Below are 19,996 nucleotides of genomic sequence, written 5' to 3' on the forward strand. Positions count from 1 at the left end.
CAAGCAAAGTTTACTTGGCTCATCAACTTTTAATAACTTGCTCTCAAACCTCACAAATACATGCATTTACCTTGGCTCCTCTAGATTGGCAAGCTGATACAGCATGTCAAACACATTACATACAAGTGCCATCACCACACCAGGGAGAGATTTCTCCTGAGGGAAAAACAAGAACAAACTATAAATACATACTAACAATAGAATTTTCTTTTTCTAACCAAATTTACAAACAATAAAAATACTGTACTGAAAGTCTGGGGGAGACTGAAGGATGAAGGAACACTGATAGTAGACAGGTCATGTCTCTGGACTTTATGCAATTTGGGAATGAATACAGAAAAAAGGAAAGTCCAAGAACTGCCTGATTTAAAAAAATAGTGCAGAGGCAGGGATGAGCACTGAAAGCCCAATAAAGGAATTTTTTTTTAAATTTAAGAGAAAATGACCAAAGAGAAAATGCTTCCCTGAAGGATCAAGAAGATGAGGATTGAGAGGCAGAAAACACATGAACCTGAAAAAAAGAGTCAAGGAGAGTGACAGAAGAAAAGAAGTTAGAAGTGAGTGTAAACCACCCCTTTCAAGAGCTTTATTGATCTGATGAGAAAATGGCCAGTAATTGGTAGTGAAAGTGGTTTTTTTTTTGGATAAAAGGTGTGTGTGCAAGTTCAAGTGTGTGCCAGGAATATACATATATAGGCCAGGCATCCACTTCAGGAGCCATTTACCTTGTTATTTGAGACAGGGTGTCTTTCTGGCCTGGAACTCACAGACCACGCTAGACAGCTGGATGGGGCCCAGGCATCTGTCTGTCTCTGCTTCCCAAGTGATAGAATTATAAACCTTCGCTACGTTTTATGTGGGTGCTAGGATTGAATTCAGCTCCCTGTGCTTGCATGGCAAACACTTTACTCCATGATCTAGTGTCCCACCTGTAAAGTACTAAGATAGGACAACATGTATGAGTACGGAAGAATGAATGACCCAGTAGGAAGAGAAAAATCAAGAATCAATGAAGAAAGATGTAGGAGAGGACAGCAATAAGTCAGGCAGAATGACCAAGAAAACTGGTAAGTTATGGATCTTCTCTGCTCTGAATCAGTTATCAATTACAGTTTTCTTTATTTAGACCTTGCCAGACTAAAGAGATGTGATCACCCAGATCTGTATGAACCAAAAGTAGAAAGGCAGTAGTTGATAAATTCCTGTTTCTGCTATAAATTTGCTCTCTGTACCTGCTCCATTGCATATGATGAACTAAAAACCCCGCTGCTGCTGCTGCTGGAGCTAGTTGAGGAATCTGCAGAGCTCCCAGAAGGGGTTCCACTGCCAGAAGTCTTCACCGTAAGAACTTGTTCATCAGAAAATCCCAGCTGGTGGAGGAGCTTTTGATCTTTATTCACTGTCAGCTGAAAAGGTGATTTCTTAGTTACTGAGGTGAAAGAGGAGGAAACTATTCAGATTGGGCTAATGTGCCAACAATTGTTTAAACCCACCAGACTATCGTTCGTAAATATCTGTATGTTGTCCACAGGAGAGCACAGCTGCTTGGCTATCTTCCACCGGACACTGCCTATGGTTTCATTACTGTGAGCCTAGAAAATCAAAAACAACACTAGGGTGAGAGGATTCATTTATTCATTTCATTTCATTTCATTCTTCTCTGGAAGAGCAGTAAGTGCTCTTAACTATTGAACCATCTCTCCAGCCTTTCATTACTTAGTCCTTCAAACAACAGTTCTGGTTATCTGCTATGTATTGGACCCTTTTCTAAAAGCCAGGAATACAGTAGAGTCTTGGCAAGAACCTCTGCCCTTGGGTGGCTCCCTTTATGCAGGTGTTAAATGCTTGATACTATACTTCCATTCTTCCTCTTTCTGTATGGAATAAGATCTCAAGCCATACCCTGGAAATGTTTTCTATTCCAACCTTTCTCATCATACCCCCCTCTCAACAGCCACCTTGTGAGCCTTTATACCTGCTTTTCTATCTAAAAACTGTACTAATAAAAGCAATTACTCTGTTCTTTTCAAATCCTTGCTCAAAGAGCAAGCACCTCAGGGATCCACCTTTATCCAAGGTATTTCATGAATACCTTCATCTTCTACCAACTTAATATCCTTTACTATTATTTACTCTTTGTAACACTTCACTTGGCATTATTATATTTTATATTTACTTATATATCTGCTTATACTCCATTTCAAGGTTACTTTATGTGTGTGTGGTGTATGAGTGTATGTGTTTATGTGTGTGAAAACCAGAAGTTGATGTCAAGTGTCTTCTACTACTCTCCACCTTAGTTTTTGAGACATTCACTGAACCTAGAGCTCACAGATAGGCTAAGCGATCTCTAGGGCTCTTCCTAGATCCCACCTCCAGGTCTAGGATCATAAGAACATACTACCATGCCAGCTTTTTACCTGGGTGCTAGGAATCCAAACAGGTCCTCATGCTTGCATGGTAAGCACTAACTGAACCATCTCCCCAGAGACCTCAGTCTTCATTTCCAATTTGTTTAACAAATACCTTTGAGAACCACCATTCATCTCCATCAACATCATTTGCATGAAAACAAGACATGAAAAAGCTATTGAGCTTAGTATAAACCTACCTCTACAGTGAAGGTATCTTTGGTAGACTCATAGGTAACATTAAGAGTTAAAAGATGTCCATGAAACGAGGCACCATGAGGTAGAATGGTTCGTGGAACAGAGTAAAAATCCTTCAAAGAGAAAAGCAACAGAGTCAGATACACTGTGGCACAATCTAGCATGTCAAAACACATGCTTCACCCACCTTGTCTGCAACATGAACAAAGCTGCTCTAAAGAGAAGAGAACACACCTCTATTGTGATCACGTAGCGTTCTGCCAGAAGAAGCAATCTCTCAATTATCACAAGTTTTGTTGATCTATGAGTTAAAAAAAAAGTCTTTAAACATAATTGAAATGCATCACTGACTTCAGCTCAATTCTTCTCTGCTTCACCAAGACCATAACCACAATCAGCATTCATTGGTCAAAACTGAAACAAAGATTAGGCTTCCCTTCCACCCAGTGAGTACTAGTTAAACCCACGCAAAGCCATGCTCAGATAGAACATGGGAGGAAAAGCCTGTCCCTTTCCATGTTTCCTTTACTTTTTAAACAATCATTCCATAGAAATAGGACTTAGGTCTCCAGGCCTTTACGCTCATCAATTCACCAAGAATTAACACTCAAGAGAATTTGACTCTCATAATCTTAAAACTAAAATACGCTGCAAACACATGGAATCTGACAAAACTTTGAGTTGACTGGAAAAATCAGAAGACAAATGCAAACAAGAATATTAACACAATTTGTTAATTGAAAATGAAATCAGATGATTATGAATGAATTTTGGAACCATACTATCATCTGAGATAATAGGACTGCAATATTCAATAGCTTATATTCAAAGAGCTTCACATGCTAAGGACCAAAACTTCAAGCATCCTTGTGCTTCACACAGCTGTCGCCCCAGAAAGTGCTAAGAGGTCCTGATGATTCATCTGGCATGCTTATTAGCAGTATAGGAAGGTTCACTTTTGTTACAGGTGGTTAAGCACATTTTAGCAAGTCTATCAAATACACTCAATTGCATGCTCTATCTTTCCAGTCTATGGGCAAGAACTAGAATTAGAAAGTCAGATGAAAAGTACCCAAGGTCTTAATAAATAAGATACCTGAGCAACCTGCTCTAATTCTATCTCAATAATTAAATGAGTTACAGACAGCACCAGGATGGTGAGAATACGGTAGAAAAATCCAAACTCTTCAGATTACAACAATTACAGATGCCCCCCAAAATTTTTTAAAACTCTTGAAATCAGACAAACAATATTCTTGTTCAAACTCAACTCTGAAATACAGTTTATTAGTACTACTTAAATAAGAACATTAAAAAAATTATGTGGTCTCTCTAGCTAGCTACATATGAAAAGATTCAGAATAAAAAGCACTTGGTAAAGAGGAATTTAAAAGCACATTCATTTAAAGTAGCAGTTTGGAAATCCAAATCCAATAAGTCATAAATGGACTTAGTCGACAGATGGGTATTTGATAGGAACCAAGCAATAGACCTGAACTAAATCTTAGAAATATTGTAATAAGAATCCTTAACATAAATTCTATTTGAAACACGCAAAGAGACAGACAGACAGACAGACAGACAGGAAAAGCACTTATTCTTATCATGAACTAACTCTATAATCACTTATACTATTTAAAAATGAGGTCCTGGGAGTTCAGTTTTGTTTCATTCCTTTGTATTAATAAAGTATAACATCTAATATTCAGCTCACTTGTCTAAAACCAGATTTTAAAATAATTTGGAAAAGGATATTGTCTTGATTACCTTTCTTAAGGAAGGTTTGTGGGGGGGAAAAGTATTATCTCAACAAGTGAAAACACACAATTGTCCCAGTAGGAAAGGACTGTACAAGTACATATCTGCAGAGGGATGTAGAATGATGCTCAGAGCAAGATCTTTTCTGTGCTACCAAGGTGTTTCCTGAGCACCAAGGATGTGTGGCTGCTTATGAGTAGTAAAATGCTTGTTATACCCCTAATTTAAGGTTAGAACCACAGCAAGCACTAAACTCAAATCCTAGTAACAGTTTTAAAACCCTAAGCAGCAATGGGAATGTCAATTCAAAGTTGTCACACAAATATTATTTGATGATAAAGCTCTCACATTTTTAAAAAAGTAATTTTAGGTAAATATTTTAGTGAGCTGTGATTGTATTATAGTGTACAATTCTAATCAGCATTTTTCATTTTCTTTTCTTTCCCCCATGCCCTGGGACTACTCAAGGAGAAAACCTTTATCTATATAAATATTTCAAAATTGGAAAAGAATCTTGCCTAATGAGTATATTTTATTAAATCTTTAAGATTAGGCTATTCAGTTACACACAAAGTAGTGGAAAGTATAAACAAAAGAATGTGTTCATAGGGCAGATGGGTGGAACAAACACTACTAGGTGACTCTGATGAGGACCTACATATCTTCAGGACGCTGACAAAGATAGACAGACATTAGAGCACATACAGTATTCTAAGCTACAACAGCTTACAGAAGCTACTATATAAAATGAGGACACCAGTGAAAAGATGTTGGGGATGGCATAGCATAAACATTTTTTTTGTTGTTGTTTTGTTTTTGTTTTTCAACACAGGGTTTCTCTGTGGCTTTGGAGGCTGTCCTGGAACTAGCTCTTGTAGACCAGGCTGGTCTCGAACTCACAGAGATCTGCCTGCCTCTGCCTCCCAAGTGCTGAGATTAAAGGTGTGTGCCACCACTGCCCAGCAGCATAAACATTTTAAAACATACATTTTTGAAGTCAAAACACACACACACACACACACACACACACACACACACACACACACACACACTAATTTTTAACTCTCTTCCTGGGTTGAAAAAAGTATCATACCATTATACATTCTTTTGGTTAATTAAAACTTTCTTAGAAAATTTAGAAATATGTACCCCCCAAAAAACAAAGCAACAACAAAAGAAAAAACACATACATATTTGTGTTGTGTGTTTGTGTTCTGTTTTGAAGCCACCTACCTATATGGAGACTGAACTGATGTTGCTACAGTTGGCATGGCAGTTGCAGTGAGCATTTTTGTTGCTCGGGTTACAGCATGTGTTAGAGTGGGGCCACCAAGTGCTGAACTGGCTGCCTGTAAAGTACAAAATAATCATTAATCATCTCATATCTGGGTTTCTCAACCTGGCCTCCGTGGCACTAGGGCTAGCAGGATCCCTGGCCGCTAACCACTAGGTGCCAACAAGACTTCTTCCAGTAGTGACAATCAAAGTCTCCACCAAATAACCACTGGGAGTCAAAATAAGAGCTAGCTGACGATTGTGAGATGGCTCAGCAGGTAATGCACTTGCCAAGAAAGACTGGTGACCTGAGGTGAATCCCTGGAACCTAAGTAAAGAGAGGAGAACTGATTCCATAAAAGTGTGTCTTCTGACTTCCACATAACCAACAGGGCACACAAATATTCCCTCAGACTATCACACACACAACATACAAATAAAATAGCTAGTTGAGATCGTTAATACTTATATTGTACTTCATACAGAAGAACTTGAATATTTGAGTGGGTTGTTTTTGTTTTCTTGTTTGTTTGCTTTGGTTTTTTGAGACAGGGTTTCTCTGTAGCTTTGGAGCCTATCTTGGAACTCACTCAGTAGAACAGGCTGGTCTGAAACTCACAGAGATCTGCCTGTCTCTGCTTCCCAAGTGCTGGGATTAAACTGTGCACTACACTACCTGGCTTATTTGAATGTTCTTTAATGATGACATATTTGTATGGAAGTCACATATAGAGTACATGTTTGCCATGAGGAAGATTAATTTATTATCATTTGGGGACAGTGGCATTTTATACTTTTGGAATAATCCATTAGCTATAAAACTTAATCTTGGATTTCAACTGAACATTAATCTTCAGTGCTTTAATCATCATGATGGAACCAAGGCAGTCAAAATAAATATGAAATAATATTAAACAATAGGCCAACATCATTTACTTCCACGTCTCCTACTTGGCATTTAGTTTTAAATGGTATTTATGATACAAATGATGTGAAACACAGATACTGTACTCCCAATGTGGAATATATGAACAACAGATGGTTCCCTATGTCCCAGAAGTGGAAGATAAGTACAAAGATAGATAGGAGAGGGAAGGGATGGTATAGAAGGTAAGATTTTCTATTGAGTGTATTTGGTGTGTGTGCTGAAGTATCCTGTGTAAGCATGCATTCATATGATCATGCTCACTGTTCTGGTGGAAGTTCCACCCCAAGTCCCCTCTCCCATCTCCCCTCCACAAAAAGTCTGCCAAGGGTCAGCTCTTCCCCTGGGGGCTGCTCAAGACCAAGCTTATAGGCTACTTAACACCTGGTAAGTCATATTTGCCATGTGATACCTCTCCCATCCTCCTGAGGGTCACCCAGGAGTGCTTTATTAAACCTGGATTTATTAATTTGGTTTGAATGGCTGCAGCGGGTTTCCAGTAATTGGGGATTTAGAACTCATCACTCATGCTCATGAGTACATGTGTAAGCATGTGTGTGTGAAGGCCAGAGGCTAGTATTAAGTGTCTTCCTCTATTGCTCTCCACCTTGTTTTTTTGATACAGGGATTCTTCTTTGAACCTGAAGCTCGGTGTTTTGGGTTAGACTTGCTGACCAAGTGGGCTCCTGGGATTCGCCTCCAGTACTGGAGATACAGACACCAAGAACAAAGGTCCTCATGCTTTGCAGCAAAGACTTAACCCCTGACCAACATCAATGCAAATGCCTATTCCCATACCACGGCACAGTACCTACCCACAAATACCAGCATTATACATTATTCAAAAATACAAACTTATAAAAGGGGAAAAGAGTTAATTTGAAACAAGAAATTGCTACTCACTTCTAGTCTTGTATAGCAATCAGCAATAAATTTTTTATGTAAAGACACTGAGTCCTGAAAGTAGGAAGTATATACAAATTAAAATTAAACTTTGGCATTTAATTCTGACATTAGTCAAGACAAAATACCAAAATAAGTCAAACTGTAATACAACAAGGACCACATTTTTGTGTCCGAGTAGCATTTTTCCTTGGATACTCACCTTCTTTAACCTAGGATTTAGATTAATGTAACTGTAGTTTATGATTAATTGAATAGCTTCATTAGCAATTTCTTCATCAGGTGATTCCATTGCTATTTTCCAAATGAAATCCATTCCTATCAATTCCAGCTTTTCTACGTACTGCATAAAAATAATATATATATAAATTAAACAGCACACTATTATTACAACATCACAGGTAATTATTTTTCTGTTACATCATTGAGTCCAAATCTGTTTAACCAAATGAAGACCACTTTATCAAAAATCACTACTGTACTGATTATGGGTTTTAACATGAAAAGCAACTAGCCACAGAGACAGCAGGCACCCTCCATGGCAATCAGAATAGCTACAGCGATGTTTCTCCACATATTCTTGACACAAGGCAGGCATCTACCCAGAAAAGCTAGTCAATCAGAAATCAAAAAGATATCCTCTTTATGGACTTCCCTTCAAAAGAAACGAGTCAAGACAGATGTGGCTACTAATTCTGGGAACCGGATCCAGTGCTTCCCAAAGCTCGGTTAGAAATAGCAGGATACAGCACTTACAGTATCTTGCAAATATTCTGACCACCTCAGGTAGCAGGACCTAAATAACAAGGACTTAAAAAAGATCAGAGTTTTCCTGTCTTAGGGACACATGTGAATATAAACATTCTATGGGACTTGTTTTCCTACTTAATAGTCTGTTCCTACATTTCCCCCTGCAATCCTTGCTACTGGCATCCTAGGATGAACATTTTGTCATTCTCAGGTACATGGAAGCCTACTAGATTCATTCCCCTGTAAATCCACTTGACAACAGGTTCAAGGCTGCTCCTAGAGGAGAGACTTCATAGGTGACTGCTGAGGGGAGATAGTGCTGGGCATACAGCTACCAGTGCCCTCAAAGGGAGCCTCTGCCACTAATGCCTGAGTCAGGAAGGGAAAAGACCTGATTTAAACAAACGCTCATGTTTTCTATTCATTAGAAGACAAACTTTTTTTTTCTTCTGAATATCAAGCTATATCAAATAATTATGGTACATACCAATTGAGCTCCTTGTCTTTTCAATCGATGATCACAGAGATTCACATTTTCAAAAAAAGTCTTAAATAAGTTGAAACCTAAAATTATAGAATGCCAGTCAAACCCACGCACTCAAACACAAGATAACTGATGAAAAGACTAAAGGCTACAATACTCCTGGCAATGGTTTCTTGAATAGGTATCAAAAGTGCAGTGGTTGTGTGTGGTGTAGTCTGTGTGTGGTGTAGACTGTGTGTGGTGCAGGCTGCATGTGGTGTAGTCTGTGTATGGTGTAGTCTGAGTGTGGTACAGGCTGTGTGTGGTGTAGTCTGTGTGTGGTGCAGTCTGTGTGTACTGTAGGCTGTGTGTGGTGCAGTCTGTGTGTGGTGTAGTCTGTGTATGGTGTAGACTGTGTTGTAGACTGTGTGTGGTACAGGCGGTGTGTGTTGTAGGCTGTGTGTGGTACAGTCTGTGAGTGGTGCAGTCTGTGTGTGGTGTAGGTTGTATGTGGTGTAGACTGTGTATAGTGCAGTCTGTGTATGGTGTAGACTGTGGTGTAGGCTGTGTGTGGTACAGTCTGTGAGTGGTGTAGTCTGTGTGTGTTGTAGGCTGTGTGTGGTGTAGACTGTGTGGTGTAGGCTGTGTGTGGTACAGTCTGTGAGTGGGGTAGTCTGTGTGTGTTGTAGGCTGTGTGTGGTGTAGACTGTGTGTGGTGTAGTCTGTGTGTGGTGTAGACTGTGTGTTGTAGGCTGTGTGTGTTGTAGGCTGTGTGTGTTGTAGTTTGTGTGTGGTGTAGTCTGTGTGTGGTGTAGTCTGTGTGTGGTGTAGACTGTGTGGTGTAGACTGTGTGATGTAGTCCGTGTGTGGTGTAGTCTGTGTGTGGTGTAGACTGTGTGGTGTAGTCTGTGTGTGGTGTAGTCTGTGTGTGATGCAGGCTGTGTGTGGTGTAGACTGTGTGGTGTAGACTGTGTGGTGTAGTCTGTGTGTGATGCAGGCTGTGTGTGGTGTAGTCTGTGTGTGGTGTAGGCTGTGTGTGGTGTAGACTGTATGTGGTATAGTCTGTGTGTGGTATAGTCTGTGTGTGGTGCAGGCTGTGTAGTGGTACAGGCCTGTGGTCATATCTACTCAAGGTGCAGAGGTGTGAGGACTTCTTGAACCCAGAAGCTCCAGACCAGCCTAGAATATCCAGACACCTTTAAAAAGGTAAAAGCAAACCATACATCTCTAATCCTAGCAGACCGTTGTGTGTTCAAGGCCAAACTGGTTTACATAGCAAATTCCAGAACAGGCAGGGCTACATAATGACACCCTGTCCTTAAAAACAAAAACAAAACAGTAACAAAAATCCACAAACAACAAAAGAAAATACATAGACTTAATCAAAATTTAAAACCTTCATGCTTTAAAGGACACTATCAAGAAAAGAACGCAACATACAACATAGGAATTTTTACAAACTATATATCTACTAAAGAGCTAATACCCAGAGTATATAAAGAGCCCTTACATCACAGCACACTAATCAAAATATGGTCAAAAGCGCAACTAGACCTTTCATCAAAGTATCTATACACATAGACAAAACCCAATCTGAATAGATACTCAATATGATTAGCTATCAGGAAAAAGTAAGTCATAAGTATAGGACATAACTCACTACCCACCAGGACATCTTGTAAAAAGCAGACAATAATAAGTACTAACAATGTAAAAAATTGGAACCCCATACATTGCTGGTGGAATTATGAAATGGTGTAGCCCCTTTGCAAAAACAGTCTGATAGATTCTCAAAGGTTAGATCTCATAGCAATGTGACTCTAAAATTCATAACCAAAAGAAATGAAAACACAAAAACTACTGCATAAATGCTAATAGCTCAAAGTGGTAGCAACAAATGTTCACTGAATGATGAATTAACAAAATATGGGACAACCACAGTGAAGTATAATATTCCTAAAGTGATACATAAAACAATCTGGTGTGCCTTGAAAACATTAAGCCTCAACCACAATCAGAGAAAACAGATACAAAAGATCCCAAATAGTACATATGATTTCACATATATCAAATGATTGGGTCATCCATAAAGGAAAAAGATTAGAGACTAGGCAAAGGAAGGTTGGAAAGTGGCTGCCTATGAGTACGGGACTCTTCTTTGGAGTGACAATGTTTATCTGTTAGAAAGTAGTCAAGGCTGCACGAGTAGTTGCAGACTAAAAGCTGATGACTGTTTATGGCACACAAACTGAATCTCATTAAAAGAACTTAGCCAAAAGAAATAACTGAAAGGAAGCATTATGTACTTTGATATATTTTTACTTAATGAATCCTATTTATTAAGGAATACAAGAAAGAATTGGCAATGTAACCTATTAGGCTATATAATTTTAAAACTCAGTAAGGTGTCATGTGGATATGTATGTGAAGAATTCCACAGGATATTCCAAACTGTTCAGCTGCTTCTGAGAAGTAGGATTAAAGTTAAGAATGAAATCTCTTACTCTAAAAGAAATAGTTGTAAGCTTTCCCTACCATTCATAGTGATCTCATATGACTCCAATTTCAGAATTTTCTCCTTGAAGAGCTGCTGCTGAACGTCACTCTCGAGATCGTGCTGCCCTTTTGTAAACCACTCAAAGCACATCTGTGGATTAAGACAGAACTGCCCTAAGACCAATCACAAACCACTGTAGACAAAAACACATGGGCATCTGGAATGCTTTCAATCCTTCTAACATGTCTATAGTTGCTAAAATGACACTCAAAACTGAAATATTTGGAACTCTGGAGCGAATGAGAACTAACGGTTAGTAGGTCTTTCTCCTGGTGATTATGCACTCACACTTTTCACTGGATTTTATATTCAAGTCTTCCCACTGGCATGCAATTAAACCTTGCTGCATGCCAGGCACAGTGCTAAGCACCGTCACAAACTTAGTCCTTTCAACATGCCTATGAAGTAGTTATTATTATTCTGTAAAATGAGAGGAAACCGAGACTCACTGTTAGCAATTGCAAATGTCAAAGCAAGTGTTTCTATTTCTGCTTTAGTTGCTCTTGACTCATCATTCTCTGGGGATACAATATCATTTTTAGGAACTAAGGTTAGTAGTGATTTAAAATTAGTATCACAAATAAATAAATAAACAAAATTAGTTTCATAGGAAAGGAGAAAACTAAATTATACCCATAGTTCTTCATCAATATTTGGTTTGTGAACTTTAGTATTTGACCCAGAATTAAATCAAAATGATCAAAGAGCTCACATGTTTACATATATCATGGATTTCTTGTAGGTTATTATTTTCTAGTACTTGCAGTTCCTACTCTACCATTAGTGTTCACAGAAACAACACAAACAGAGGATCCAGGACACAGAAACAAGATGAGATACACAGCAGAGTACAGCATATCAACCCTGTCTTACAAACCTCTCGATCTAACTCGCAGACATCCTGGCCAGTCACAAGGCATTCCCAGATTTCTTTGGCTCGGTTCCACCCCAGATACAGTGTAGCTTCTTGTAAGAAAAATGCCAGAAATTTCAGATGTGCCTCTAAATACTGAAAAATAGCAATAATGCAAACAGTTAACTCATTTGAGGCATTCACAGCTAAAAGACGTATTACAACAAAACTTTACAAAGCAGGCTTACACAGAACATTTCTCATGTAATTTATGATAAAGTAAATATGAGAAATGGACTTAGCAGCCAATAATATAATGCAGCAGAAGGAATTTCAAATTAATTACAAAGTCAGCAATCTCAAAAGGAACTACCATGCTTAAAAGTGAAGCTAAGTTTTATTTCTGTTTTTTTGTTGTTGTTGTTTTGTTTTGTATGAGACAAAGTCTTACTTTAAACTTCAGAACAGCTTAGAATTCAATCTACAGCCCATGCCATGTTCTCAACCTGTGAGTCACAACCCCTCTGGGGGCAACAGTGTGTGTGTGTGTGAATGACCCTTTCACAGAAGTCAAATATCAGATAGGCTGTATATCAGATTATTTACATTATAGTTCATAAAAGCAGCAAAATTACAGTTATAAAGCAGCAACGAAATAATTTTATGCTTGGGGGTCACTACAACATGAGGAACTGTGTTAAGGAATTGCAGTATTAGGAAGGTTGAGAACCACTGGTTTGTGGAGTCCTGGATTACAGGTATGAGGCACTATATCCAAATACCATTTTTAAAACATTAGCAATCAATTGATTTGAAAACAAAATGCATGATCTACAGAGTTAGCAATAGTTGCTAACAAATAGTATTTTTCAAAACTTCAATTTGAAATTATAGTAAAGTATTGGAGAGATGGCACAGTAGTCAAAAGCACCTGCAGAGGACCTGGGTTCAATTCCCAACAGCCACATGGTGGTTTACAACCATCTGCTACTCCAGCTCCAGGGAATTTGATAACTCTGTGAGCTTCAGGCCCACATGTGGTAAACATATACACATAAGCAAAAATACAAATTGGTAAATCTAATGAAAAAATGAAATTATAGTAAGATTCAAAACTATTTTCTCATAACAAAGCTAGGTCACAGTACCCTTTTATAGTTGTACCCAACAAACATTTATTTTACAGTTCAAATAGAAAAAGTTAAATGAATGCTGAAAAACACAAAACAAAAACACAGTGCCTGATACCTCCCGGTAAGTGTAGCGGCCGTCCACCAGTGTCAAGCCAGTTAAGCCTCCAGGCCCAGCTACAGCTGCTGCAAGTCGATGACAAGCTAGTAAACTTCCCGTTACCAGTTTGACTATTTCAAAATTTTTCTTCAGGTCTTGAATAATGCTCTTAACAAAAACAGCAAAAGTGAAAGTGGCATGAGACTCTACAGTAGCTTGGTTTAATATCGCTTTTATTTTAGAATGTGGACCCAGATGAAAGAGGAAACATGAGACTTCCTATTACAGATAGCACAATCAATCTGATATTTGATTTGGTATTGATTTCTTATTATTCTTATTAATAAGTACCCTCCTCCTAGGAACTTGTAAGTCATTTTGCATCTAAAAGAGAAATGAATCCTTGGAGAGAGCTATTGCACGTTATGTGCTTTCCTGGATCTTACCCCTAAATCCCTGACATGGAGAAAGCTCTACCTAGCTCACAGACAAAGCAATCTTTTCAAATTTTGTAGTTACCACTATTTTTTCTTTTTAAAGCTAGCGTAATTATCTTAATAAATTAAACAATAAAAAAGAGTTATGACAAAAGAAAATGTCCCCTCAGACAATAGAGTGATTTAAACTCAAGAGTTCCAAATGATAAGGATCAGTGACATTAATAAACATAAGTCAGTGAGATACTATCAATGCAATAACCTTGCTTGTTACAATTATTACAAATGGCTATGCTCTTAAGAATCAAAAGTAAATATGCTCCTACCTTGTCTTGCTTTTGATAGGTCTGTTTTATAAATGAGCGAGTGATTTCATGGAGCTGACGCAAAGCTGGTACCACCCATACAAACTGCGGATTATTAAGTTGAGATGACTGGAGTTAAAAGAAGTTACATTAATTAAGTTTAGAAGTAAATGGCAGTCATTTATTAGCTATGTAAAATTTCTAAGTCAATGATTTCATTGTTACACATTCCACTATTTTCCTTTTCATGTTACTTATTTTTAGCTTATCTCCATGCAATCATAATTCAGTCTTCAACTTCTTATTCTGCATGCAATTTCCTAAGGTCAAGAACTTCAAACAGGAGTGAATGTGAAATGACAGTAAATGTACAGGGGGACATCAGCAAAATACAGACGACAAGGAATTAGCAACTTCAAAGGATAGATTAAGTAGCACAGAGCACCTAAGACATGTTGACTCAATAAAGTAAATTGACGGCAAAGCTTAACACTGAACTGGCTAGCAAGGAAAACAGACAAGAATATGGCTTTCTTTAATGATATGATTACACTATCAATGATCTGATCAAGATACTGACAACAGTTAAGTAGCAAAGAAAATATAACCTGTTTATATTTCTATTTAAGATAATTGTATAAAAGGTAATTCTGTTTTAGTTGTTATTAAATTAAATTTAATAATTAAATTATTATTGGGTAGAGCTCAGAGGTAGAGTATGTATTTAGCATGTGTGAAGTCCTGGGTTCAATTCCTAGTACTTCCCTTCTTCCACCCGACCCCATTGTTATTTTTATTGGATATTGTGTATTAGACTACACTTTAGTTCCAAAGCATTTCAAATATATTATTTCGGAAACTAGTATGACAATCAGATCTCTGTGTTGCAGATCAAAGAAACCTGATGTGCATGCAATTCTCCTTAAAGAGAATTGGCCTTTAATCAAGAGTATCTTTTGTATTATAAAATTTTATAATAAAATTGGTATCAGATTAAATGCTATTAATCATCATTAATTATTAACAAAAACATCAACTAAAGCCTTAATATTTATTTAAAAGGCTGAACTTTTTGTTTCAAGTAATTTTTTCAAATCTTTCTGCAAAATGAAGATCTTAGTTGAAAGAATAGTATTGTAGTCTTTTAAAGAAACACATCTACTACTATAGGTGCCTGTGTGCAAGCTACTGCTAAACAATACTTTTTCCTAATCTCAAATACATGAGCCAAATAAGCCAATGTACCAAATACCATATTTTCTGGATGCTAAGATACATTTCTATGATACTTCAATTATATCAGACGACACTTACCAACCACTAGCCATTAAGTGTAGGCTTATATAACTGTCCATATCTTTTATAAACAAACTTACCTATACACAGAAAGCATTTGTTCATCTACCTGCTATCTGAATTGAGCTGTTATTTATTATAGTAGTACCAAACAAGGATGGCCTTTAAACCTCAATTTGGGTTACTAGTTTATAGTTTAAATGTTATCAGAAATATTATACCATGACACAGCACTAATTAGCCTGTTGTGACTCAAAACAATTCAAGTCATTTTCAAAGCCAGAAGCTGGCATGCAGACCCTTCCCTTTGGCAGGGTTCTATCACTCAGCACTGATGCCTTTCTGCCTTAAGCTACACCACAATTCACAAGCTGCTCAACTGTATTGTTCATCACTCAAAGAAAAAGTCGCTATCTAACAAATATGAACACACAAAACTCCACATGCTTCAGTTTGCCCCAAGGACTGCTGTGATGTAACATACCTGCCTATGTGTGTAATCCTTAGTATCCCCAGTACCAAAGATTTTAGAGTGGTCCAAAACACTACCACAGATAATGATTAACAGTGTTTTAAGGTGAAATTACACATAATTGATAAAAAAACAAAACAAAAACACACTTATATCTAACCTCTGGCTACAAGTCTAAACAATGGCTGGTAAACATAAAATGACCTTTTTTTTCTTTTCTTGGGATAAGGGCAGAGTCTCAGGTACCATGTCTGGCCTCAAACTAATTATATAGTTGAAGATGATCTTGAATTGTGTGATTCTCCTGCCTCTATTTCTTGAGTGCCAGGATTACAGCTGTGTTGCCACAATTGACTTGTGGGGTATTGGGGATACAACCTTGAAGAACCTTGTTCTTGCTAAGTAAGCATTGTACTAACTGAGCTAAATTTCATCCCCAAAAGGTAGTTTCTGTTTTTCTTCTCTACAAATTTAGAAACTCTGTGATGTAGGCTGCAGTCTCTGGTATTTTCAAATCATAGAAGTAAGGTATATATTAAAGGCCAATTACTTCTGAAGTTAGACAGAATTTTTTTTTGCTAAAACAAGACTGTTAAGAGATAATAAAAACTATGAGGCTTGATTCTGAACTGACATCTCCATCTATCTATAGCCACTTTTTAAAGATTTATTTACTTATTATGTATACAGTGTGCTGTCTGCCTGCAGGCCAGAAGAGGGCACCAGATGTCACTGTAGCTGGCTGTGAGCCACCATGTGTTTGCCGGGAACTGAACTCAGGACCTCTGGAAGAGCAGCCAGTGCGCTTAACCTCTGAGCCATCTCTCCAGCCCCCTACACCTAAACCCTTTAGCAATAAGTAGAAACATTAAAAAGTATCATTATGACTAATTAGTAAACAATGGATAAAGAAAATTATACTTTGAATGTTACTCTGTATATAATAAAATTAAAAGAAAAATCATACAAATTGGAATTTAAGACTCATTGCTGATATAGTCTCTCTGAAGGTTAGCAATCAGGAAAACATGTTAATCATTTATCTATGGTGTTATATTGTGAAGTTATAAGAAAAATTGAAAATTAGTCTCCCCTGATTGCTAAAAAGATGGCTGAAAATAAACTGAATGTATTTGATAATTTCACTGAATTTAGTGTGTTGTCCAAATTAGAGTGACATTAAAGGAAACTGCAAATCTCAACATGGATGTCCCACAAACCTTCATTTTTTTTATGAAACTCTGCACACATAAACTGCCTCAGCAGGTAGGCACTCTGTTCAGACATTTCTCAGTAGAAAGGCCACTGACTTCTTACACCTAAACATGTCTCCTCTATGCAATATCTTAGGAGACATAACACAAACAAAGTCCACTCAGTTTCTCTGTTTTTGTCCTCTCAGTACCTAAAGAACCCATTTATATTCTTTGAGTTCTCTCTTCTTAGGGCTGAACATTTCCCCACTTCTTATCTGTCTTGCTTTTTCAGTTTTAGACTTTTATCTAGAAACAAAGTAAATTTTTTGTAGAGGAAGAAAGCATTTAAGAAGACTTTTCTCCTCCACTAACTCCATTACTATGAGACTATTTGTACTGAGGACATCTTGCTAGCTTAATTATATTTTGGCAAACAGAGGCAACTCACTAACATACAGGTTGACTGTCCTGAATTCAAAAAATTTGAATTCTAAAATTGAAAGCTTTTTTTGAGTGCTAATATTATGATCAAAACTTTTATTTTGAATTTGGGATGCTCAAACAGTAAAGTATATGTAAATGCTCTAAAATTCAAAAGGCTCCAAAACTGAAACATCATAGGTCCCAAGTATCTCAGACAAAGGATATTCAACCTGGTTAAGTGCAGCTTTCTGTGTCTTCATAGGGTGCAGGGGAGGAAAAGGGAGAGAACTATATTTACCAGAAGCCTGCCAGGTGCTATTGGGAAACCTAAAGATAGCCTATGGGATATGAAACCTACTACCGCAGTAAACATTTCTTGTTGTTTAGTAATTATTTTTTGGTGAGAACATTTAAAGTTTTTAACTGAAGGAAGTAAGAAGTGAAATAAGAGGCAAAGGGTTGGGGTGGACAGTGGAAGGCATAAAAGAAGCAAAGGAAAGGAAGAGGACCAAGAAGCTGAGGGTACCTGGGCAGAATCTATAGAAATAAAGGTCAGAATTTCTCAACAGGACAGTAGAACTTGGGAACTTGGAGTGTCAAAAGCAGCAGGAAGGGGGATCAGTCGGGGAGAAGAGGTAGCTGAGGGCAGGAGGGGGTAAGAGGTGGGTGAGCTTGTCTTACCCTTCGCTTAGTTTCTGTGTAGCCTGGCAGGGAGACATAATCCCCAGTCAGCCCACCTTGCTGCCTGGCAGGAAAGGGCATAGCATAGAAAAACACCTTTAGTGGCAGTAAATACTTCACTCCCCTGCCAGGGGGCTTTGATCTTCCCACTGCCCCCCTTCAGCAATATGTACTTCTGAGTATCTATGAAGCACTTAGCCAACTGGCAAGTGCAACACAAACTTGGGAAGAGCAACAGTGCCTAGGACTTCCTTTTTGGGAGCAGTGGGGGAAGGCGGGGTCGGTAAAAAGGAAGAACATTCCTTGTGACCCTCACAAAATGACCAGGTAAGTTTCCTCTTTGTTGTTGTTTTGCTATAAAGCAACAGACATGAATGAAGTGACTGCAAAGAGAAGCAATAAAGACACAATGATGCAACTAACTGGGAGAGCTAAGTGATGCTGAGCTCTGACAAGGGAGGAACAAAGGGCCAGAGGAGTTTCTGGATTGAAAAGCTATTTCCCTGGAGGAAGGGAGAAGTCCCATCAGCTGACCTGCATATCTTTAAAGAAAAAATGTCTGTTGCCTAAAAGAACAGAGCATTTTCCTAGAGGCCCCTTTCTTTTACTGACACTACTGAAGAATATGCATTTCAATAACGCAATGAAAACCATTCAATCATAAGAAGAGAGACTGCTAAATTGTCTGAGTCACTGAGCTGAGGGAACTGGAAAATTTAAATGCCATCTGAGTAGAAAGCAAGCAAATTGTTGAATTAAACGTTCATCATTCCTTTTAACCCCAGCATTATTAGCTCCAGTTTGTGAATGCTTTTAAAAATCACTAAAGCTAGATCTTATGCAGAAAAATTCCACTGATCAAATTTCAGTGTCAGAATGTGAAATATCGCATTCTTATATCCCCACCTAAACTTTATAGCCAGATAAACTGACGTGCACAAAAGCTCAGTAAATCACCAAAGCTTGTTAGCAAGAGCTATGTGTCTGTGGATATACAGATGAAAACCAGCAGTGTCCCAGCTCCTTTGAGGAAAGACCAACAGAAAGCACAGAAAGGTCTGACTGATGAAATACTAAGCCTCCATCTATTTTTATCAGAAGCATGTCTATGATATTAATATGAAACTCCAAAAACAAAATCGTTCCTATCACTGACGGGGCTTTAAGATCGGGGCTGCTATGAGAACAAAAGCAAGCGCATGGGTGGGGACATCAAATACCTAAAACTCCTGCATGCCAGCATCACATGCATCGTCACATGCCAGCATCCCATGCACCTGCCCCTGCTCTCTTTTTTATTCACAAATATCCATCTTTCCCTTATGGGAGAAAAATGGGGACAGAATTTATTTAGAATTCAATGCACTTTAAAAATTGTATATACGTTACATCTAACTTAAAAGGAAAATAAACCTGAAAGTTACACAATTTCATAAACGTTATAAAATTACTTTTTCATTGCAACTCTAATTTTTCCTTTTAAGAGTAAACAGCTACCAACTTCTAAGAAAAACACAGCTCATAAGAATCACATCCGTGTATTAATATTGGTCTAATAAACCCTAAATTATTTTAAAAGTATGATATAATTTATTAAAGGCGATTATAAAATTAGAATACCTTAGTTGACTCCATATGCAAATACTTACCTTGAATCCATCTTTCTTGTTTTTTTCCAAACCTGACCATTCTCCAGGCTGAAAATTCATTTTAAGAGAAATATAAGTGACTTGGTAAAAATAAAACCTACAGCTCCCAAATTTGGACTCTAAGGTAACAGCTTCCAAACAGCATATTCATCTTAGTTTACGTAATTCAGAAAGAAATGTTCTTGGCTCTAATCACTCAGACAATATTATTGCT

General features: G+C 37.8%; 1 protein-coding gene across 5 annotated transcripts in view; it reads right to left on the reverse strand.

Moving 5' to 3' along the window:
* Positions 1-19,996, reverse strand: part of Usp24 (ubiquitin specific peptidase 24) — a 125,450-nt gene that overhangs the window by 56,038 nt on the left and 49,416 nt on the right. For 2 of the 5 annotated variants that reach the window (XM_040757040.1, XM_040757039.1), the window contains exons 16-30: positions 19,783-19,830; positions 18,134-18,193; positions 14,087-14,194; positions 13,342-13,491; positions 12,118-12,249; positions 11,219-11,330; positions 8,708-8,784; positions 7,673-7,813; positions 7,471-7,524; positions 5,601-5,716; positions 2,844-2,910; positions 2,612-2,722; positions 1,494-1,592; positions 1,233-1,406; positions 71-156 (exon numbers count right to left, since the gene is read on the reverse strand). In XM_040757040.1, the coding sequence (XP_040612974.1) occupies positions 71-156; positions 1,233-1,406; positions 1,494-1,592; positions 2,612-2,722; positions 2,844-2,910; positions 5,601-5,716; positions 7,471-7,524; positions 7,673-7,813; positions 8,708-8,784; positions 11,219-11,330; positions 12,118-12,249; positions 13,342-13,491; positions 14,087-14,194; positions 18,134-18,193; positions 19,783-19,830 (1,535 nt within the window). The remainder of the gene's footprint in view (positions 1-70; positions 157-1,232; positions 1,407-1,493; positions 1,593-2,611; positions 2,723-2,843; positions 2,911-5,600; positions 5,717-7,470; positions 7,525-7,672; positions 7,814-8,707; positions 8,785-11,218; positions 11,331-12,117; positions 12,250-13,341; positions 13,492-14,086; positions 14,195-18,133; positions 18,194-19,782; positions 19,831-19,996) is intronic. The other 3 variants (XM_040757041.1, XM_040757043.1, XM_040757042.1) reach the window with 3 other exon arrangements.

This window comes from Mesocricetus auratus, unplaced genomic scaffold (genome assembly GCF_017639785.1).
Source record: "Mesocricetus auratus isolate SY011 unplaced genomic scaffold, BCM_Maur_2.0 Super-Scaffold_100014, whole genome shotgun sequence".
Classification (NCBI taxonomy): domain Eukaryota; kingdom Metazoa; phylum Chordata; class Mammalia; order Rodentia; family Cricetidae; genus Mesocricetus; species Mesocricetus auratus.